The sequence below is a fragment of the Phoenix dactylifera genome, chromosome 8 (assembly GCF_051530095.1).
Source record: "Phoenix dactylifera cultivar Ajwa chromosome 8, Ajwa_hap1_PhDact_Kaust_v1.1, whole genome shotgun sequence".
Taxonomy (NCBI): domain Eukaryota; kingdom Viridiplantae; phylum Streptophyta; class Magnoliopsida; order Arecales; family Arecaceae; genus Phoenix; species Phoenix dactylifera.
Genome location: NC_143197.1, coordinates 63,008 through 87,029, shown reverse-complemented (window position 1 = coordinate 87,029; position 24,022 = coordinate 63,008). Strand labels below are relative to the sequence as shown.

Below are 24,022 nucleotides of genomic sequence, written 5' to 3'. Positions count from 1 at the left end.
GTTACCAGGATGCGGGGGGCCAGATGTCAGGGTGTGGGGCACCTCGAGCCGGGCCAGTGTCAGGCTGGGAGACCTCACGCGCGCCATTCAGCCAGGGTACGAGCCGGGGCCGGATTGCACTTGGATTTGGAGGTCCGGACTTCACCCGAGGGTAGCTCTCTTTCTATGGAAGGTGTTCTGGAACCGACTTCCTACGAGAGCAGAGCTGAGTAGGCGAGGTTGGGGGGTCCCGGCTGAGTGCGGGACGTGCGGAGCTGAGGAGTCCGTGGACCACGTGCTCTTCCAGTGTACATGGGCGAGGTCGACATGGCAGTGGGCTGAGATCCCGCAGGGGGCCCGGAGTGAGCGGCTACAGTTTCTCAGGGCGATACGGCAGTGGTTAGCCAGTTTATGGACCCACGAGGAGGGCATTAGAGTTACTTGCACAGCACTTCAGATCTGGCTGGCAAGGAATACCCGCACTCTCGGTGAGCGCATGGTGTCACCGAGGTTTGCGGCAGAGCTTGCTCGAGCACAGGCCTCGGAGATCAGACCCGCCCCTCATACAGACAGACCTTTGACAGCTCGGGACACCTGGGGTTCCCTCCTGCTTCGGCAGCTTCTCAGTTGGTGTTTTTCACCTGGGAGCCCCCACCCCCGAGCTTCCTCAAGGTCAACTTCGATAGGTCGGTTTTGGATGGCGGCACGCGAGGCGGTGCAGGCTTTGTCATAGGGGGCCCGCATTCCAGGGTAGTGGCTGCAGGTGGCTGTCAGTTATTTGATGCATCGGTTCCTGGAGCAGAGCTGCGTACAGCCTGGGCAGGCCTTCGACATGCGCGGGTAGTACTGCGGGCCAGCTCGATTATTTTGGAGGGTGACTCGGCCACTGTCGTCCGGTGGATTCAGAGAGGATTGGGGGGTGAGGGCACAGGCCATCCTTGATTCGCGATATTGTGATGATGAGTGAGGGGGGGCATTCTGGCCAAGCATGTATTCAGGGAGGCTAATGGGGCAGCCGATTGGGTGGCTGGCCATGCGGCCCACCGCTCGGGGTATGCCTTCTGGTCGGGGGAGGCGGAGCTGTCATTGGCACTCCGTGAGGTATTGTATTTTGATCTTATTGGGTGTAGTCGTACCCGTACTGTATGAAGTATCTGTTTTCAGCGGAAAAAAAAAAAAGAAAAGAAAAAAAGAAGGAGAAGCGAGTTTTTTTAGCGAAAAAAAGAAAAAGAAAAAAAAAAAGGAGAAGCGAGTTGGCTGTATCTTCTCAATGTAATGGGTCTTAGCAGCCGCCGCCGCCTCGGCGCAACATCGAGAGGATGCGGACGAAGCCCCCCGTAACCATCGAGTTCAGAGAACGCAGCATCTCTTTTCCTGCTGCTGCACTCCCCACTCCCCTTCCCATTTTGCTCCTTCTCCGCCCTCATCGACATCAAATCAAATTAAGCAAATTGGATTAAATGATTTCCGATATTAGCGAGGAGTAGGATATCGCTCGCTGCAGTTATGGCAGCGTATTATTCTTATTATTATTAGTATCCATTACTGTTATGCTCTATCCGCATTATATACCTCCTCGTCCTCTTTTATCAGCCCAACCCCTCGCCTCGCTCCATCCGATTCCTTTCGCTCTCCGCCGCCGCCGATTTGATTGATTCGCTGCTGCTGCTGCTGCTGCTGGGATAGTGAGAAGGGGAGTCCTCCCGCAATCGCAGCCACGATCATGATGCAAGCCCTCGTCGTCCCGTCTTGCTCCGCCCCGTCAAGCGTCCGACGCCCGGTCTCCCTCTCCTGCACCCGGACAAGTGGGGCCTCCTCCCTCCGTTACCCCCGGAGCCACCGGTCCTCCTCCTCCGCCTCCAGATGCTGCGCCGTCTATTCTCCCTCCGTCGCCGCCCGAGGTAGTCGTAGTATCTCTCTGGAACAAGATTAGGAAGAAAGTATCCGAAAAAGAGATTCTAATCCGATGATCATTTCCAGGTGGTGAGAAAGAGGAGGTCTTCAAGTTTACGGAGGCCGCCAAGAGGGGGAACTTGCTGCCCCTCTACCAGACAATATTCTGCGATCACCTGACGCCGGTGCTCGCCTACCGCTGTCTCGTTAAGGAGGACGACCGGGCAGCCCCGAGCTTCCTCTTCGAGTCGGTGGAGCAAGGCTCCAGTGGAAGCAATGTGGTCAGCTCTCTTTTCCATAGTTCTTCCGACTTTGCCTTTTTCTTTTTCTAAATAATGCATTTCTTTCCATCTTTTCGATTTTTCGATTCCCCTTTCTGAGAGAACAAATCCGGTGGCCAGGGCCGTTACAGTGTGGTGGGAGCGCAGCCGGCCATAGAGATTGTGGCCAAGGAAAACATGGTCACGGTTATGGACCATGAGTCAGGGCGGAGAACGGAGGAGTTCGTTGAGGATCCCATGCAAATCCCCAGGAAGATCATGGAGGGCTGGAAGCCACAGCTCATCGACGAGCTTCCAAATGTGTTTTGTGGTATCTCTTTTGTTCCTCTGTTTCACATCTCTTCAGTATCATGTGTTATTTCTTGAATTTTCACTTGTTTATTAGTTTCATCTGCTACTCTATTGAAACAGGCTTTGTGTTCTTGTGGTTCGACATTGGCTGTTTGTATTATGAGCTCTTGTGGTTCGATTTCCTCTCAAACAAGATAAAATCCTAGAAAAGAAATTGATGTTAGCTTCGAATCTTTATTATGTTTCTTCTTTCAAATGACATGAAATATTCTATATCTATAGGATAATTATCATGATTTCTCATTTGAATTCTGTGTATATTTGATAATTATGATTCATCCATGGCAGTTAAATGCAATGAATTACACAGGTATGTTAGATACTGTTTTGGAAATTCAAAAAACTATATGTGAAACTTTCTTGGCAGGTGGATGGGTGGGATATTTTTCATACGACACCATGCGATATGTAGAAACAAAGAAGCTTCCATTCTCCAATGCTCCGGAAGATGATAGAAACCTTCCTGACGTTCACTTAGGTCTCTACAATGATGTCATAGTGTTTGATCATGTGGAAAAGGTATCTTTCTTTTCACCTTGATAACTGCATGCAAGCTTCACTAGGTAACATGTTCTAATTTACTTTGATACTTTTCAAGATGACTCTGGGTTTTAGGGCATCAACCATGCTAGCACATCACAAGCCCGTCCCTTTTTCCATGTTATCTTTTATCAAAGTGGCAATTTGATATAAATTTAAAAAATACCACTAGGATAATCAACTCTGATTGTTTACAAGTAACTAATGATGAAGAAGCACATGCACCAATAGATGCACGCATAAATTAGACGTGACTCTATATTAGTTGTTGAATTATGTGTTAGATTCTTGCTTCAGTGGTAACATCCATTGATACATGAAAACATATTATTCTATTAAAAAAAGCATAACAGCCATTTAGTTAAAAAAAAAGGTTAAAGAAGCTTTAGGAGAAAGTTTGGAACAATTCTTGAAAGGCATCGCCTAGATAAGTGGATATCATTGGAATATCTTCTTCACAGTGTTTATGCTAATATAATTTACATCAATATTAAGTATACATTTGCAGAATTGTGTTTCAATTTGGTTCATTTGCTTATTGTTTGTGACTTAAAGATGAAGGCATTTCCCTTAACAGCCATGCACCTATCTTTCTGTAGACCCTACCATATTTAGTGTCCTGAGGGTTGCTCTTTGGTTCCATGAGCTTGATATGCATGACCAGCCATGTAGATTTCCTAACCTGCTAACTCCACTTCTAAGTAATATGGAAGGCCCTCATCTTTGGCAATATTTACCTCAATTGGGAACTTAGCTTCACTTCTTGCAGCACTGCTGTCTGGTTGAGAGTCATCTCTCAAAGCTCAATGTGTTCTAACTTGATTTATAAAGCTAACCTCATCTAATCAGAATGGATTTTTGATAAAATATATGCTTTTCAAAAGCTTTTAAGCATGAAATTATCTTATTCTATCATGTGTGGTGCTGAATTTAATGAACGATTGATCGCTCCAAGTGAAGTGGAAAAGCTCTTAGGTCCATCTTTTAATGCATTGGGCTATTTTTAGGAGGTTGACGTGGTAGGCATGCCCTCCACAGCTTATTCTCATAACCGTTGGATGTCCATTAGGAAGTTGGGAGGGCAAGACTTCATTTTTATTTGGATGTCCATTAGGAAGTTGGGAGGGCAAGACTTTATTTTTATTTGAGCTAGATCCTTAACAAAGTCTAGCAACGGGCAGGTGGCAACTGAAAGGAAATAATAGTTGACAGACCAAGTTTAACGTATGCAAGATCCATGAAAGAAAAATATGATGGGCAATGCAAGAAGATATAATAATGTAAATAACAATATGAGCACCAGCTAAACCAGGGGGAAAAAAATGACAGAAGAAGATGAGGCATGTAGAAAATGTGTGGCTTTTCCACTGATCTAGGTTGCTAGACAACTTTCAACTGAATAGTATGCGCTTGGATGTTTTAAAAAATAAGATATCAATGGTTGATTTCAATTCTTAAATGTACCCATGCCTAACCCTGCTGTCAGATTATGCTAAATTTCTTCTTACATGTCAAACAAATATCACTTGCCTCAGATGAGACGTGATTGATTGCTACAGCCAGTGCTATGTTTTTCAAGTTACAGCACCTTAATTTGGGATCATATGCTATTGCATATTTGCATCGGTAAACTTCTGAGAATGCATGCATCGTGTATCATATTATGATAGATTTAGTAAGGTACAAATTTTAGAAATACTGATCTGGAATGAGCCATCAATATTTCTGATCTAGGTTACTAGACAACTTTCAAATGAATAGTATGTGATTGGATGTTTGGAAAATAAGATATCAATGTCTGTTTTCGATTCTTACACGTACCCAAGCCTAACCTTGCTCTCAGATAATGTTAAATTTCTTCAAACAAATATCATCTGCCTCAGATGGGACATGATTGTATGAGTGGTACAGCCAGTTGCTATTTTTTTTCAAGTTACAGCACCTTGATTTGGGATCATATGCTATTGCTTTTTTGCATCGGTAAACTCCTGAGAATGCATGCATTGTATATCCTAATGATAGATTTAGTAAGGTACAAATTTTAGAAATACTGATCTGGAATCAGCAGTCAATATTTCTGACATGTTGCCAATGACACACTTTCTACTTTCCAAGGTCTCTTCACTTTCATGAACTAGTTTGCTCAACCATATTCTCACTTTTCACAGCATGTATCCACCACAAGCTGCTTGTTCAGTTTATTAGCAGACATTGTTTTCTGTAGTTTTACCTTGTATCGTGTGCTTATATTCTACTATTGTAACCTAGCTATGAGAAGAGTTACCCATACTTTGATCACTTGAATGTTCTATATTTTTTAAGCTTTGGTGATATAATTAACCATACCATAACTTTTGACCTCAGAAAGCATATGTTATTCATTGGGTGCATCTGGATCAGTACTCTTCCATTGAGAAGGCCTATGAAGATGGGAGGAATCGTTTGGGCATTTTGCTGTCTAGGGTACACAATGTTGATGTGTGAGTAACAAATACTGTATTTATTTTTTCAGGTCTGACTGTTCTTATTGCCTCTCTAACTTAGTGTCTTTTCTTTGTAGGCCTAGGCTTACTGCTGGGTCTGTGAAATTATATACTCGTCAGTTTGGTACTCCATTAAAGAAGTCATCCATGACAAGTGAAGAATATAAAAAGGCTGTCATTCAGGCAAAAGAACATATCCTCGCAGGAGATATTTTTCAGATTGTCTTGAGCCAGAGATTTGAGAGGCGAACATTTGCAGACCCATTTGAAGTGTATCGAGCATTGAGAATTGTGAATCCAAGTCCAAATATGGCCTATTTGCAAGTGAGTCATGTCTCTGCGGCAACTTTTTTTTTCTTGGTTTCTTTGCTGATGAGTGGCTTATATATTCCACATCATGCCATGTTTTTCTAAATATTCTTCTCTCTCTCTCTCTCTGTCTCTCTCTCTCTCTCTATATATATATATATTTCTTTTTTTTCAGGCAAGAGGATGTATTCTTGTAGCATCAAGCCCCGAAATTCTTACTCGTGTAAACAAGGTATTTTAATTTCATTTATTATATTTAAGGATTTGGAATATTCCTAACTGATGTTTTCCACTTCTTTTCTCAACTTTCTCTCTCTTATTGAGTGAAGATGTTGTTGATATGGGCTTTCAATTATTAGAAATTAAATTAGATTTTGTCTTGCATGGATGGTTCCTATATGATTTCCTGTTTTGTAAATCTAAAGCTAATGTTAGTTGATCTCCTAGGAAGCATGGGTACTTCATCACATGCCATGTCAGTATCACATGAATACTGGATATTGATACTTGTAGTATACTTCTTGGATACGTGTCGATTACTTGTATGAAGTATCCTGTTTTTCCTGGATACACTCGAGATACTTTGTTGATTTCTCCAAATATGGGGGGTGGGGGGTGGGGAAGGGAATTTGCTTTCATTCTTTAATGTTAACCTTTTAATGTTGAATAAGTTAGTTTTGTAGTCTATAAATTTAATTTTAAAATACAAAATATGGAGTGGGATCTGTAAGTGATGGGTGACTAAATTGTGAGCTTGTAAAGGTTGATCATATCGACCAAAGTATGAACTATATTATTTTGATAGCCTACTATGCTTTATGAGTGCTTTCTACATATATTTTACATATACATTTGTTGACATATCCTAGCCATATTATATCCTACTTCTTCAAGGTTTGCCATATTGATATATCCTTCTTGTTTCTTTTTTGTATATGATATCCATGTCCGTGCTTCATGTATGACTTCATATCTTATTTCCGTACTTATTTCACTTCCATTTAATCATTTTAAAACTCCTATCCTTTATGGTATACTATCCTTGTTATCACTAAACAGAAAAAACTGAACTGGTGTTCAGTCCATTTCCATTTATTCTGTAATCCTGTCGATTATTGTCTCATCAAGAAAAGTTAGAAAACTTGAAAAATGTAGGCACATAGTTTTTGGCTTGTAAATGAAGTTAGTAAAATATATTAATTCTACTGTCCTAATTTCTAGACCTTTCCATATTTTCTTTGTTGTGTGTGCGATCTTAATCCCATGATTACACTTCCGTCTTCCATGATATTCTTGAACTTTAAACTTCTTAAAAGACAGAAACACTTAATTTGCATTATATACTTTTTAACATGACTTTCAGAGCAGCTAGTTTTAACTATAAGGAACATGTTCTCATTTAATAGATTTTCATGTATATAAACACAAAAACCGAGATCTTGCTAATTACTAAAAGTGAAACCAAGCTTGTATGGTAATTGGTAAAAAAGTTGAATGAGAAACATAATAGTGAAGCATGAAGAAAGACATACGAAATATATGCCCGTGTTACTGTCTTAATTGAAATCTTTTTTTTTTTTCAAACTTGGGCCTTCCAAATTTGAGATCTATTTGGATTTCCGTGGATGCTTAAAGTTGTTGGACATTCATGTTACTACTGTTTAGTGTTCACCAGCATTTTTTATTCATGTCTGATTTGCATACAGTCCATGGACCTCCATGCAAAGCCACTTTTGAGACTCAAAATGTGTTCTCCAGAGTATTTATCATAAAAAGAAAATCCCCACTTTTCTCTTTACAGACAAAGATTATCAACCGACCGCTTGCTGGCACTGCTAGAAGAGGCAAGACAGACAAGGAGGATAAGTTGCTAGAAGAACAACTACTAAATGATGAAAAGCAATGCGCTGAACACATTATGCTAGTTGATTTGGGGCGGAATGATGTTGGAAAGGTTTGTTTTTTCTTCTTGATATTTTGCTAAGTGTCTTATTTACTAATTTCTAAGTTAGGGTACATTTTGTTGCAATTCAATATCATATTATGATTTTACATGTAGTTTGAATTAGATGTTTGATGTGTTAGAATCTGAGAAAATTTTGGAAAATCCATTCTGCTGTTGAGCTGGGGGTTTAGTGTGTTGGCCTGTATTACTTACGTGGTTGTCTATCTTTGTGGCCTGTGTTGATGCTGCATTCCCCTCAACAGTTCTGTTGTATGAATTACAGTCAAGGAAGGTAGCTGATTATTTCTCTTTCGCATGAACGAGCTAAGCTTAAAGACATAATTTTGACTTCTTTCAACATGTTTTTTCTTCACATTCTCCCCCTTCTCAACAATCTTCATTTGGTACAAAATGGCCGAAGTTCCCAATATGTTATTCACCTTGGGTATGACAGGGAAGGTAGGAAGGTGCTAAAGAGACCTGTATCATGGCTTTGCATTTTGTTATGTAGAGAGTAGATTTATGCAGTATTATGTGTCTAAGGAGATTTGGCTTGCTAGAAGCATGGTATGTTGGCTATCGTCTTTGTTATGGAATTCATTTCACTATTGCATCATTCTATATTGTAACTCTAACTATATAACTGTCAATTATGTATGGTGTAATTTCATGTACTGAATACCTATGGTTTATGTGTATATTCATTTTTGTATTGCAAACTTTTTATGGTTTATTTTTCCTTTCCAGATTCCAAGGTAGTTTTCTTCTACTTGCTGATGTTTGAACATCAATTGTTACAGGTCTCGAAGCCTGGTTCTGTAAAGGTAGAAAAGCTAATGAATATTGAAAGATACTCTCACGTGATGCACATCAGCTCCACGGTCAGGCCCTTGTTTTGTTATATACAATGGACGGATGGCTTTATGTATTTATTGGTTTGATTCAATTGAGATAGTTACATAATTGTCAGCAGATGTTTGTTGCCTATTTGTATGAAACATGCATAATATGCACCTCCTGGCCTCTTTATTCCCCTCCTTTCTAGGCATGTCTGATGCTTTGTGTCAATGCTATACTGGTCTGCATTGCTATATTAAAGGGAAAAGCAATTCTGTTATGTTCTTTTATTATTATTTTTTATTTATATTTGTATGGATGCATGTGTTCTATGCTATATTCTGCTGTAAGGATTCATTTGCATTTTGTTCTATTACCCCAAATTTCAGTGTTAATTTCCATTTGGATCATTCCATGTTTTGTTCATCATTGTGTGGATACAGTAATAGTGTAGTATATTCATGAAAAATTAAGCTTTGCTCTAGGTCTAATTGGAAACTCTTCATATGGGTGATTATATGTGACTAACCATGCAAACAAATGATCGTCTGTACTAGGTTGTGAGCCAGTGAAGTAGTTCTGATTCCTCTTCTGTTTGCACATAACATCCAGCGCCTTCTTGTTTTGCTCCTTGGAGTTAAGTTGAAGTGCTTGATTCAGCTGCTGATGTCTATATTTCTGCTCTTTCCTGAGAAAGGGAGGTGGCAACGAATCTCTAAGTTTTTTCCTGTCATGCTGGATGGAATGGTTTTGGTTGTCACTGGGAATTGGGTTCAGAGTTAAAGAGCATGATAACAATGTAAAAACACCAATCTTGACCCCCACATGCTGTCATTTGAGTATGATTACCTTCAACCGTGCCACAATTTGTTGAACAGGCCGCTGATTATAATACCAATATATCTGAGTTTTTTCCCTTTTTTTTGTCAAAAGGCTCAAACAAGTTGCATTCTGTGGTTTCAAGCTTTTTTTTTTTTGTTGGGGAGGGGGGTTGTTGATTTGATAGCTCTTTCTTTTTTTATATATATATTGTTCTGGTGTATGCCCACATGAACACACACACACACACGCTTAAAAGTCCTGAAATTGATTTTTGTTTCCCCCTGTATTCAGATAGTTACATATTGCTTATTATTTTCTTTTGGAATGTGAAGTTCTTTACATGACATGTTTATAAATGACGTGTGACAGATGAACCAAGCTTGACACCAATTCTTAATACTACCGTTACAATTTTCTAGATTCCTAATCTGATAACCAGTCCTTCATAATGGATCCTACAAAGAAGCGTGGTTTGATATTCATATTGTTATAAACCTTTGCAGGTTACTGGAGAGTTGTTTGATCATCTCACTTGCTGGGATGCTTTACGAGCTGCATTGCCAGTTGGAACAGTCAGCGGAGCTCCAAAGGTTCTGTTTGATACTATATTCCTGTTTACATTATTATTTTTCCTATTAGTTATTTCTGGCAAGTATTTTGGTAGACTTAACCTCAACATATCCATTTTTTCTTAATGTCTTTGCAATGGCAATCTATGTACTCGCAGATTGAATCATCTATTCCATTTACTCCCTGAAGAATGAATTAACATGTCTTTTAGGCATCCATTGCAAAGAACCTATTGCAGCTAATACCAACAAGTCTTCCCAACCGAGAGTATAAATAGGGGTAGCCCAATGCATAAGGCTCCTGTCAATGCCGCCTTACAATTTTGCCAAGACTTACCCTCTTCCCTGCTGACAGTGTGCCTTCCCTTAATTTCTCCGTTTTATGCTTGACCTTTTCCATAACTATCATTTTCAATATTAACATTATTGTTGGATATGCCTCACCATTTCCATAGCCTTAATTTTTTATATTTATTGTCAACTAGTTTATGAACAATTGGTCCTTGTGGCTTCTATTATGGTGCCTTCTGGTAAATCAAAATAGTGTAGTCACTCTCCTTGTAGACTGCGATAACCGTTTAATTAAGGATATGAATATCTCATGACCTTTAATATGTTTTTAGTTTTTTAGTTGGCTGTAGCCCTTTATAGAGCATTAACTCCATGCAGATTCCGTCAAGATTAAATGATTGGATGCTCATATATTCATCTGTATCCAATGATGTTCCAATGACCTAACCTATATATTTCCTAATCTTTCTTATATTCTTGTTCAGCATTAAAAAGCTGTTCTGCACAACTAGCATTTTATTTGGATCATTCTGTTTCTGCCTGGTGGTCGCCAGCTGAATTACAACGGCTTTTTCCTCTCCTGTTTTGTTCCATTGTTACCTATAACATTGCTTCTGTTTTGAGTCAGGTCAGAGCCATGGAATTAATTGATCAATTAGAAGTCAAAAGGCGCGGACCATATAGTGGTGGTTTTGGAGCTGTCTCATTTTCTGGTGATATGGATGTTTCCCTTGCTCTCCGGACAATTGTATTTCCAACAGGGAGCCGCAATGACACGATGTATTCGTACAAGGAAATGAACAAGCGCCAGGAATGGGTAGCACAGCTTCAGGCTGGAGCTGGTATTGTGGCAGATAGCGTGCCACATGATGAGCAAAGAGAGTGCGAGAACAAGGCAGCAGCTCTTGCTAGAGCTATTGATCTTGCCGAGTCGACATTTATAGAATAGTTGCTTATTAATTTTCGTTTTTCAGTGATATTGTCTTTTTCCTGTAAAGAAAATTTAAAGGATATCAGATCTCTGTTCTTTAGTAAAATTCATTAGATGACAAAACCTTTACTATGAGGGATTCATGATTGCGTTTTTTTAATTTTTTTATTTTTGAAACAAATACGGATATTGGGTCATGGGGATGTTTAAATGGATCTTGACCCTGCTACTGCATAGGAGGTGTGTTTTCTCAGTATATTTCCTCTCGGTTGTTACGTGTTCAAACTTTAATTTCAGATTTAATATCCTCTCACTTGTTATGGATTCAAACTTTAATTTCGGATTCCATGTTAATATCTATTTCTTTGCAAGAATTGGACATACGTGCAATTGTAGTTGTTCTCTATTGTAATTGTTTATTGAAAGCAGGGAAGGGGAAGCATTTTAGTTGTTTTACCAGGATTATTGAGAGTTGGAGAAATGAGGCCATTCGGATGCTCGGATTATCTTATACTTATGGAAATAACTGTTAGTTTGGACATAAATATTGTGTATCATATGCATACTATGTTGCCGCAATGGATAAACATTTATTTGGAAAAAAATAGATAAGGTCTCACCTGTGCTTATTTGGCTTATCACATCTGAATGGACATAAATGATAGAATCTTCGAGGACAAGAGGGCACCCCTAAGGACTGTTGTGGAAAGGACACTCTGTCAGGCCTCTGAAGTTACTGAGGCTATTGTGGCTGCTTCATCTAGGATGGCTAGGGATATCTGGGACTCCTCTGCTGCTATAGCGCTCAGGTCTGCCCTTGTTTTTTGGGAGCCTCTACTTCTTAGTCATCTCAAGGTGAACTTTGACGAAAGTTTGCCCATTTGTGAAGACAGAGCTGGAGTTGCATTTGTGATCAGGGACCAAGACTCTAGGTTGATTGTTGCAGAAGGGTTGGGGGGGAGGGGACGCATTTTCGAGGCTTCAGCTTTTGGGGCGGAACTCAGGACAATGTGGGGGGAATCTCCCATGCGAGATGGGTGTTAGGGTTTAGGAGTATCATCATTGAGGGGGACTTAGCTATGGTGATTGAGTGGATACTAAAGGAGGGGCGGAAGGGGCAGAACACTCGCTACTAGGCGACATCCATTGGTTGGTGAGGAAATGTAGTGCCTTCAATGTCACGCCCCGGATCCGGATCCGTGACACGGTCGTGCTATTGCCGACTACCGTCCATAATAGCACGCAGCCTCATACCTGGGTAACAGGGTAGTCAAACCAACCGAATCTTTTCATATGAAAGCATTCTTAGTACAACATGCTGGTCAGTACTCAAATACAGAGCTTCTATGTAGTTTATGTACACAAAAGTATACTTGCTTTACCCCAAAAGAAAGAAGCCCTGATACCAAATTAACGTGTCTCTGGCAGCTATCAGTGGTAAGGATCTGAAAGAAAAAGTAAATGAACGGATATGAGCTACACGGCTCAGTAAGTAATCATACGTAATCTTACCGGATCGAACATAACGGTAACCATGTTTATGCAGGGTTTGAGAAGCTGACATGCATATTTATCTAATCATCATCATGGCATAATATGTATGCAATTTAAAGGAGATAGCGGTTATAGCAAAATACAACATTTCATAAGGATATATTCAAAAAAAACCCGTTGTAAAACAATGTATGCTTTGGCCAAGCACGTTCATAAATGTCACGGCCCGCCTGCGCAGGGCACGTGACTATCGGGCCCACATGAGGGGGAAACACGGGGCTCCCCTGCCAGATGTTGGCCGGTTCCGGGGCTTCACGCAAGCGTCCTTCACCCCTCACCGATTTTGTTTCTCCCCAAAACGCATCTGCAGGATTTGGAAACACCCGCCTCATATACCCAGGCTCTGAAATGAGCCTCATGATCATGCTTCAAATATCATTTTCATAAAGTATGCATATGAAACCGTGCCCCCGGCATGCCGTGGTCGTGCTCTTAAATGCTACTGCGAAGTCATTCTTGGCCACTGGCGAGACCGGCTCAGTTATTAGGCGGCCACTGGCGGGGCTGGCTCAGTCATTCTCGGCCACTGGCAAGGCCGGCTCAGTTACATTGGGTCAGTAGCTCTCAAGAGTTCATAAATAATGCTTCGTATAGGTAGTACCTCATAGATGCTACGGCGAATTCATTATTGGTCACTGGCGGGGCCTGCTCAGTTATTAGTCGGCCACTGGCGGGGCTGGCTCAGTCATTATCGGCCACTGGCAAGGCCGGCTCAGTTGCATTCGGCCCGTAGCAATAGGAGTTCTTAGGTACCCCTTTACAAGAAATATGCCGCTAGAGCAAATCATTATCATTCTTTACACTCATGCTAATAAAAATCATAATATGGAATTCAATTCATTTTGCATGTATCACAAGAGCTATGAAAACATAATATGTGCACAACTATGAATTATGTGACTGACATGTACCACCCATGTTCATATTTCATAACTCATATCTTAGCATGTAATGTAATCCCAGTATTTTGTAGGCATAACGGAATATAAAGCATATATCATCATATCTTGTGTAACTAGAGCATGTCAGATACACATATCGTTCTTAGCCTACAGTACATGCATAACATGTTAAATTTCATGTATGATCCATAAAGATTAGGGCAGGCTACTTACATACATGATTCACAACAAGATTAAAACAAGTTACTTACTTTCTTCACAAATCATGTATACAATTCAAATTGTATGAAAAACACTGGTTCATCTTATAAAACGTAATACAAGATCTACGATAAGATTAAGGTAGATTACTTACAGCAATTCGCTTTCCAAATTGCTCAAGTCCAGGTGACAAATCTTTAATCACCTAAAGCAACATCATAGGGTTTACATTATTCCCCATTTATTTATTATAAAATCTCTTAGTTCATCATACTATGAACTTACTTGCTTGGGTCCTATCCAAGGATTTAGCCCAAATCCAATTTGAAGCCTTTGGGGTTCGATTTAAAACCAAATTGGGTCCACATGGGTTGACTGGGTTTTTAATTAAAGGATTGGGCCTCGTTTATAATTGGGTCCAACCTTTTCTAGCCAATTGGGTCCTCTGATTTGGTCAATGTGGCTCATTTGGGCCTGAGTCGAGGTTAGCCCAAGGTCAATTCGACCTTCTGTCAGTTGAATTGGGCATGAATTGGGCCTGATTCACAATCAATTAGGTCTGCTGAGACCAACTCAGCTTAATTGGGTTCGGATCTGGTTTAAATCGGGCTTGTCCAGACTTAGCCCAATTTGATTGGGCTCGGGTTCAGCTTCAATTGGCTAAACCAATTTCTTATTATTGGGCTTAACGGGTTTCGGATCCGAACCCGATTCCGGCCCGTTAACCCACTCTTTTCTTTTCTTTTTCTTTCTCTTTTTCTTTCTTTTTCTTCACCGTTTCTTCTTCTTTTTTTTTTTTTTCTTCTCCTTCCCGAAGCTTCCTTTCATCCCGATCTCCCATTCCTCCTCTCCTCTCCTCTCCGGCGAAGGGAGGTCGATGGTCTCCTCCTCACGGGGAGGGGGTCGGACCGCGATCGGCGACGCCCGCAGCCGAGCTCTCGGCTTCTTCGGTCGAGCCCGCGGCCGAGCTCTCGGCTTCCCCGGCCGAGCCCGCACCGGCGACGCTCACGGCCGTACACGGGCAAGTCCCCTCCTCCTCTCCTTTTTCTCTCTCTCCTTGGTTCCGATCGGAAGCCCTAGCCATTTCGGCCGGTCCTCCGGCCTTCTTCTTCTCCTCCGGCCGGATCTACGGCCTCTTCCTCCTCTCTCTTTCTTTCTTCTTCCCTTCTTCCTTTTCTTTTCTTTGATCCTTCCCTCCGGCACCACCGCCTCTTGCCGGAGAAGAGGTGGTGGTCCGGCCAGGGCTGGCGGCCCTGTGGCCGCCTCTGTTGTCGTCCCGGCCAGATCTGGCGGCCCGGGTTGCCCCCCGAACCCCAAGGTACCCGCGGCCGAGGCCGCGGTGTCCGGTTCGTCAACAGGCCGAGCCCGGTTGGGTTCGGTCCGGATGGTCGCGGCCTATGAGTCCGACCCGACCCGGGCTTGTGGGTTTTTCTCCCTCTCCTGTGCCGGCCTCCTCCCCTCTATTTCACTGTTGACACAGAGGGGAAGAGCACCCCACAGAGGGGTTTCCTTACTTTTGTTAAACCCTAACCTAAAAAAACTCCTTACCTTGGCCGGTTGTAGTCGGCAGTGCTTCCTCCCTAGTAGTCCTTCCTTTCCCAGAGCTTCAGGGCTCCTTGGCCTTAGGCTCCAGGGCTTCGGCTCTCTCTCTCGTTCAAAGTTTAGGGAGTCTGTGACTTGGGGTTGCCGGCAGAGGCTTAAATAATTGTTTAGAGGATGAAACCCCCCTCTGAGAGGTCCCATCCTCTCCTTTCCTCCATACTCCGGGACTGGCCGCCGCCCCCCTGTCTCCGGCGCGCCGGCATCGGCTGCCAGCAGGGGGTGAGGTAACCCTTCCCTGTCGGTCTTATCCCTTCATTTTTTTTTCCGTACCATTATAATAACCATTAAAATAATACTGCCCACAGTGAAATTTGGGCCCAAACCCTTAACTGGGCCCATTTCTTATTGGGCCTAGTAGGTTGTGGGCCCGGACATTACATCCTACCCCCCTTAAAATAAATTTCGTCCTCGAAATTAAACATACCTTAGGTTCTGGTTTTTAAAAGTAGTCAACCATTGAGTCATCCTCGAGATCTCAGTTAGTCTTTCTCTCAGAGTACCTACTCCCAAGATTTCGACATAAAGAATTACGACATACAAAGTCATGGCATTTCAAACTTAATCCCTTCCATCTATGATATAGGAGTTCCTTTGATCTCTTCCAAAAGAAGACTAATCTTCCCACCTTAGATTTTAAATGCTATAATCCTTGGCCCAAGAAATTAATTGCTTTCGATTAAGTCCACACAAGGATCGTAATCGGCTTAACAGAAATAGGTGAGAGCATTAGCATCAAATACTTTTTATAATCTATAATCCTCTTGCTTCTCTTAACTTTGCCTACAATTTAATGATCAACTTTTATCCTAGCAAAACTTCAAACCCCTTTCAAATAGGTAGATCGAAAATGTCATAGCTAGGAGTAAGGAACATTCCAGGTCTAAGCCCATCCAAAGCACCATCAATCCGTTAATACTAAATTTAAGATGTTCAAAATCTCCCAAGAATTGCCAACAATAGTAAAACTCACTAGTGAAATTATATAGCTATCTCCAGATTATTCAGAGAATCAACAATACTTTTCTCTAGTAGAATTCTAATTCACATTTTTCGATAATTCTATTCATCGATACAGTTTCATCATTAGATCTTATCAACAGAATAAGGTCTAACATTTTTAGATTTGATTCTTTTGGTAGGTGATCTAAATCAAACTTTTCTCTTATACACAAAAATCTACATCTCAATTTTGAATAAGAAGATCAAGTTTCTTTGTCAAAATATCAACTTCTCTTGATTAACCGATCTATCACAAGATTAGATCATAACAATTCTAATCCATCCTTGGTCGATATTCATCAAAGTCGATTGACCACCTCAATTTCTTTCAATCAAATAAAGGATTGATATTAATTAAAGAAATTCAAGCTTCAATTTTAGGAGGACGGAGGTTTATATCAACATATTCCAGATCTAAGATCAAAATTGATGATCCGTTAATTCTAGTCTCAAGATGCTAAGAATTTTCTTAGCATGACACAAAACTAGAGAATCTAGGATAGCACAGTTCTATCCAACAATCAGAACATTCTCTTTTTATTTATCAAGAAAAATCCTACTACATCAGAAAATAGATCAAATCTTTTATTATTAAAACTTTCCGAATCAAAAGAATAACACTTCTGGCCAACTTAGATAAATACTTCAGATCACTATGTTTTCGCTGCGCATTCTGATCAAATTCCTTTGAATTCACAAATAACTTTTGATCAACATACTATTTGCCTACAAACAAAACTATTTAATTCCTCATCTGTATTTGCATTTCAAATCTTTCCTCCATCTTGATCGAATGTTACTTAGCCAAAACTTCTTTTTACTTTTCCATGAGCGAGCAAAGAAAGGGTATCCCAACATAAGATCCTCTTAAATAAGCGACAACGCTTTAAATGAATTTTACATTTTCAACAACTTCATTCATTGAAAATAAGCCTTCTTTCCTAATACGAGACAAGCTCTCAAGTCATCTTAGGACATTTTAAGCTCGAAATTGTGTAAACTTCTAAAAATTATTTCTCAATATCCCAATCTTATATTAGGTATCTTTAAATTGCATGAACAATAATCTGCCCTACTTTAGCATTGCTAGAAGGTGATTCTGGATCTCACATCCCCGTTAAAAGAAAAGGATGTATACTTTTGTTGTAAGATCTCTATTTAAAAATCTTCTTCTATTGTACTCTTTCCACTAGACGATGATATGTGGAATTATCATCCATAACTTTCAGCTTCCTCATGAAACAATTTAAACTTGCTTCTTAGTGATAAACGAAAGCATTTAATAATTGCCCTTCTATTAGAGATGAAATAGTTTACTTCAAATCTTAGAAGCAGGGTCACTAAGTACAAACCCCTGAAACATCATGTGCTATTGGGCCTGTTCCCATATCAACTCTATTGCTGATTCCGCTCGCATTTTCTAATGACCCCATGTCATCATCATTTTCTCTTTTTTTTTTTTTGGGGTCAAAACTTCAACTAATATTCATTTAATTGATTTATCACAGGATCACAAACTACTGCACTTTATCCATAGTAGAACATTTGAGCCTAAAATATTCTTCAACATTGAAAATTATTCTCGAAATTTACTAAATGACTTCCAATCAAAATATTAATCTTGCATTATAATTTGCAAAGATCTAATATTTCACATTCCAAGTAAACAAGGAGAAACTCTTAAATCTCATTCTCAAATATACTTTCTTTCTATATAATAGTTTCATGCATAATTGTCATACAAATTTCATCCCCGAAGAATATAAAACCTTTCCTTGTCCAAGCCTTAAACAACTTATGAATAAACCCTATCTTGCCATCAAAATAATTAACTTCAAACTAGAAGTATCATCCACAGTACCCAGTACCAAGTTAAACTTCCAATATCACCTATATACTGATACATAAATAATCACAATGTACTTTAATATTCCATGGCTAGTATTCCACTTAACATCAGTCAAAATCTAATTTAATCATAATCCAAATATAAATTACTACATCGAAAAATCTCCAAAATAGCTTATTCTTATTTTGGCATGGCTCGTTAGCATTCTGATTCAAAACACCAAAATCCTTGGTAGTCTTAAATCTTAAATTCTGATATCATACCTGTCACAATCATGCCCCTAGAATGGTTTTGTATGAGCCCTAACTTCTTTCTTTTTGTTGCTCATTGTCACCTATCCAATATTTGTGTCAAGCAAATTTTTTTTTTTTTTTTTTTGTGATTGACTGATGATACGACTAATAAAATTCTTTTTTTTTCTTTCCAATTATGCGGAATCTCATCGAATGAGACTTAACTACCCATTCCCTTATTAAAACTTAAAATTTTTACTCATGATTAACCTATTGCTCTGATACCACTAGAATGTCACGCCCCGGATCCGGATCCGTGACACGGCCGTGCTATTGCCGACTACCGCCCATAATAGCACGCAGCCTCATACCTGGGTAACAGGGTAGTCAAACCAACCGAATCTTTTCATATGAAAGCATTCTTAGTACAACATGCTGGTCAGTACTCAAATACAGAGCTTCTATGTAGTTTATGTACACAAAAGTATACTTGCTTTACCCCAAAAGAAAGAAGCCCTGATACCAAATTAACGTGTCTCTGGCAGCTATCAGTGGTAAGGATCTGAAAGAAAAAGTAAATGAACGGATATGAGCTACACGGCTCAGTAAGTAATCATACGTAATCTTACCGGATCGAACATAACGGTAACCATGTTTATGCAGGGTTTGAGAAGCTGACATGCATATTTATCTAATCATCATCATGGCATAATATGTATGCAATTTAAAGGAGATAGCGGTTATAGCAAAATACAACATTTCATAAGGATATATTCAAAAAAAATCCGTTGTAAAACAATGTATGCTTTGGCCAAGCACGTTCATAAATGTCACGGCCCGCCTGCGCAGGGCATGTGACTATCGGGCCCACATGAGGGGAAAACACGGGGCTCCCCTGCCAGATGTTGGCCAGTTCTGGGGCTTCACGCAAGCGTCCTTCACCCCTCACCGATTTTGTTTCTCCCCAAAACGCATCTGCAGGATTTGGAAACACCCGCCTCATATACCCAGGCTCTGAAATGAGCCTCATGATCATGCTTCAAATATCATTTTCATAAAGTATGCATATGAAACCGTGCCCTCGGCATGCCGTGGTCGTGCTCTTAAATGCTACTGCGAAGTCATTCTTGGCCACTGGCGAGACCGGCTCAGTTATTAGGCGGCCACTGGCGGGGCTGGCTCAGTCATTCTCGGCCACTGGCAAGGCCGGCTCAGTTACATTGGGTCAGTAGCTCTTAAGAGTTCATAAATAATGCTTCGTATAGGTAGTACCTCATAGATGCTACGGCGAATTCATTATTGGTCACTGGCGGGGCCTGCTCAGTTATTAGTCGGCCACTGGCGGGGCTGGCTCAGTCATTATCGGCCACTGGCAAGGCCGGCTCAGTTGCATTCGGCCCGTAGCAATAGGAGTTCTTAGGTACCCCTTTACAAGCAATATGCCGCTAGAGCAAATCATTATCATTCTTTACACTCATGCTAATAAAAATCATAATATGAAATTCAATTCATTTTGCATGTATCACAAGAGCTATGAAAACATAATATGTGCACAACTATGAATTATGTGACTGACATGTACCACCCATGTTCATATTTCATAACTCATATCTTAGCATGTAATGTAATCCCAGTATTTTGTAGGCATAACGGAATAAAGCATATATCATCATATCTTGTGTAACTAGAGCATGTCAGATACACATATCGTTCTTAGCCTACAGTACATGCATAACATGTTAAATTTCATGTATGATCCATAAAGATTAGGGCAGGCTACTTACATACATGATTCACAACAAGATTAAAACAAGTTACTTACTTTCTTCACAAATCATGTATACAATTCAAATTGTATGAAAAACACTGGTTCATCTTATAAAACGTAATACAAGATCTACGATAAGATTAAGGTAGATTACTTACAGCAATTCGCTTTCCAAATTGCTCAAGTCCAGGTGACAAATCTTTAATCACCTAAAGCAACATCATAGGGTTTACATTATTCCCCATTTATTTATTATAAAATCTCTTAGTTCATCATACTATGAACTTACTTGCTTGGGTCCTATCCAAGGATTTAGCCCAAATCCAATTTGAAGCCTTTGGGGTTCGATTTAAAACCAAATTGGGTCCACATGGGTTGACTGGGTTTTTAATTAAAGGATTGGGCCTCGTTTATAATTGGGTCCAACCTTTTCTAGCCAATTGGGTCCTCTGATTTGGTCAATGTGGCTCATTTGGGCCTGAGTCGAGGTTAGCCCAAGGTCAATTCGACCTTCTGTCAGTTGAATTAGGCATGAATTGGGCCTGATTCACAATCAATTAGGTCTGCTGAGACCAACTCAGCTTAATTGGGTTCGGACCTGGTTTAAATCGGGCTTGTCCAGACTTAGCCCAATTTGATTTGGCTCGGGTTCAGCTTCAATTGGCTAAACCAATTTCTTATTATTGGGCTTAACGGGTTTCGGATCCGAACCCGATTCCGGCCCGTTAACCCACTCTTTTCTTTTCTTTTTCTTTTCTTTTCTTTTTGTTTCTCTTTTTCTTTCTTTTTCTTCACCGTTTCTTCTTTTTTTTTTTTTTTTTTCTTCTCCTTCCCGAAGCTTCCTTTCATCCCGATCTCCCATTCCTCCTCTCCTCTCCTCTCCGGCGAAGGGAGGTCGATGGTCTCCTCCTCACGGGGAGGGGGTCGGACCGCGATCGGCGACTCCCACAGCCGAGCTCTCGGCTTCTTCGGTCGAGCCCGCGGCCGAGCTCTCGGCTTCCCCGGCCGAGCCCGCACCGGCGACGCTCACGGCCGTACACGGGCAAGTCCCCTCCTCCTCTCCTTTTTCTCTCTCTCCTTGGTTCCGATCGGAAGCCCTAGCCATTTCGGCCGGTCCTTCGGCCTTCTTCTTCTCCTCCGGCCGGATCTACGGCCTCTTCCTCCTCTCTCTTTCTTTCTTCTTCCCTTCTTCCTTTTCTTTTCTTTGATCCTTCCCTCCGGCACCACCGCCTCTTGCCGGAGAAGAGGTGGTGGTCCGGCCGGGGCTGGCGGCCCTGTGGCCGCCTCTGTTGTCGTCCCGGCCAGATCTGGCGGCCCGGGTTGCCCCCCGAACCCCAAGGTACCCGCGGCCGAGGCCGCGGTGTCCGGTTCGTCAACAGGCCGAGCCCGGTTGGGTTCGGTCCGGATGGTCGCGGCCTGTGAGTCCGACCCGACCCGGGCTTGTGGGTTTTTCTCCCTCTCCTGTGCCGGCCTCCTCCCCTCTATTTCACTGTTGACACAGAGGGGAAGAGCACCCCACAGAGGGGTTTCCTTACTTCTGTTAAACCCTAACCTAAAAAAACTCCTTACCTTGGCCGGTTGTAGTCGGCAGTGCTTCCTCCCTAGTAGTCCTTCCTTTCCGAGAGCTTCAGGGCTCCTTGGCCTTAGGCTCCAGGGCTTCGGCTCTCTCTCTCGTTCAAAGTTTAGGGAGTCTGTGACTTGGGGTTGCCGGCAGAGGCTTAAATAATTGTTTAGAGGATGAAACCCCCCTCTGAGAGGTCCCATCCTCTCCTTTCCTCCATACTCCGGGACTGGCCGCCGCCCCCCCTGTCTCCGGCGCGCCGGCATCGGCTGCCAGCAGGGGGTGAGGTAACCCTTCCCTGTCGGTCTTATCCCTTCATTTTTTTTTCCGTACCATTATAATAACCATTAAAATAATACTGCCCACAGTGAAATTTGGGCCCAAACCCTTAACTGGGCCCATTTCTTATTGGGCCTAGTAGGTTGTGGGCCCGGACATTACATTCAAGGCCGTGCATGTGTGGGCGAACAGAGCAGCTGACTAGGTCGCCTCCTTTGCTGCCCAACACTCCGGAGAGATCCTCTGGACTCGTCAAGTATCTGTTCCTCCTCCAATGAGCCGTCTTCTTTTCCGTGACTTTGTTGGATGTACTTGTACGAAATTAGCATGGGCAGCTGGTGTACCAAAAAAAAAAAAATCTGGAGTTAAGTCTGTCAAGCTGCTCCTCATGGTTGATTTTATAATTGAGGAGTTAAATGAAAATACATTCTGAAGTGCACTCTCCTGTTGTTATGAATCAACAAATATATAAAAACAGAAAGGTTGATGAAGATATTTGCATAGAATTGGAGATTTGTAGTTGATGTGAACGATTTGTTCTCTTTGTTGACTTTGTGCTGGATGAAAGTTTTAACAGAATGCCAATATGCTCAACAATTCTGTTTGCATTGGCTGTTTAGATGGGATATCAGGTGACAACGAAGGGTTCACATGCTGGATGCATGGTGAATCTTGGAGGAGTAACGTTGTAAGCAAAACGAAATTTTCCTGGGAGTTAACACCCCCCGAAAATGAAGCGATGACAAGCTTTTTGGGATGACATGATCATATGCCGCATGAATGATGAGTTGCAGGAGAGAAACTCACAACCGAACCGCTACGCTAGTTTAAGGAAGAATAAGCAAGTATCTTGAAACAGGGTAACAAAGGAAATTTGGATGTAATCAGCAAGTTTAAAAAAAGAGTTTTCATGGTTCAGGTCATTTTCAAGGATGCTGGGAAGAATACATGGCATAATTTCCTTATAATAGAAAGCATGTAGGGGATATACATCCTTTTTGGAACTAGCATTTTGTTATTAAGGAATGGTTCATGGCACGTAGAGACAATGATAGTCATTATTTTACATGATTAAGCCTTTGTATTGCTAGTTTGTTCTTACCAGTTGTGTCAATAAGACAAGTGAGAGTATGAAATTCCTTATTGCCAGCTTCCCTCCTAGGCCTTATAACCTGCCTTGTCTCTATTTTATTGGCCCCTAATTTCTGCTACTTGAACTTTCAAAAAAAAAAGAAAAAAAAAGAAAAGCTTTTTTGAGTCCTTCTAGCATGAAGAAAGAACTTCATGAGCTGTTAGATTACAGAAGAAAAAGATGAGGGTACATATGCGAGGTTTGATCAAGAAGCCCCCCAAAAAATAGGATCAGGCAGATAATTGCTATCAGAAAATTTTTTGCCCTTCATCTTCTTAGTCAACTTTGTTATCATCATCTGGTTTTTCTTCGGTCTCAAGTTGCTTGTTTTCTACGTCCGGGCATAACGTAGTAGCGTGCCAGAGTTGATGAAAGCAGGTGGTATGTTTCTTCTAAGATTATTTGAGATGGAGCATATTTCACTGGCCATGCATCTCAAGGATTATAGTGGGTCACCTGTAACCAAACCTATATTGCTTTGCAAAGTGATTCTGATGACAGACATCAGCATCCGAAATTTTTGTTGCCCATAAAGACAGTGGAAAGTACATCTGGTGAGTATCATCGCTGAAGCAGCTTCCCGGAGCGACTGATGAATCTACAAAGAAGCAACTAAAAGCAGGATGCTTCTGAGAAGGAAAAGGTCATTTGGGGCCTTCCCATGTTTTAGCATGTGGAGATGCCATGGCTTGCGGTTGTGGTGGAGGTAAC

General features: G+C 41.3%; 1 protein-coding gene across 4 annotated transcripts; it reads left to right on the top strand.

The window, feature by feature from the left end:
- Positions 1-1,218: 1,218 nt before the first annotated feature.
- On the top strand, positions 1,219-11,561 carry LOC103699176 (anthranilate synthase alpha subunit 1, chloroplastic-like). 4 transcript variants are annotated; one of them, XM_088702167.2, is made up of 11 exons: positions 1,219-1,880; positions 1,960-2,153; positions 2,274-2,463; positions 2,872-3,023; positions 5,409-5,524; positions 5,605-5,851; positions 6,012-6,068; positions 7,638-7,790; positions 8,582-8,662; positions 9,944-10,030; positions 10,929-11,561. In XM_088702167.2, the coding sequence occupies exons 1-11, from the start codon at positions 1,703-1,705 to the stop codon at positions 11,247-11,249; spliced, it is 1,776 nt and encodes a 591-aa protein (XP_088558293.1). In that variant the 5' UTR covers positions 1,219-1,702; the 3' UTR covers positions 11,250-11,561. The 4 variants fall into 4 exon arrangements, 2 of the variants coding, with proteins under 2 accessions (XP_088558293.1, XP_088558292.1); XM_088702166.2 differs by having other exon boundaries at positions 1,285-1,883; XR_015967659.2 differs by lacking the exon at positions 10,929-11,561 and having other exon boundaries at positions 1,222-1,880; positions 8,582-9,496; positions 9,552-10,030.
- Positions 11,562-24,022: the final 12,461 nt, after the last annotated feature.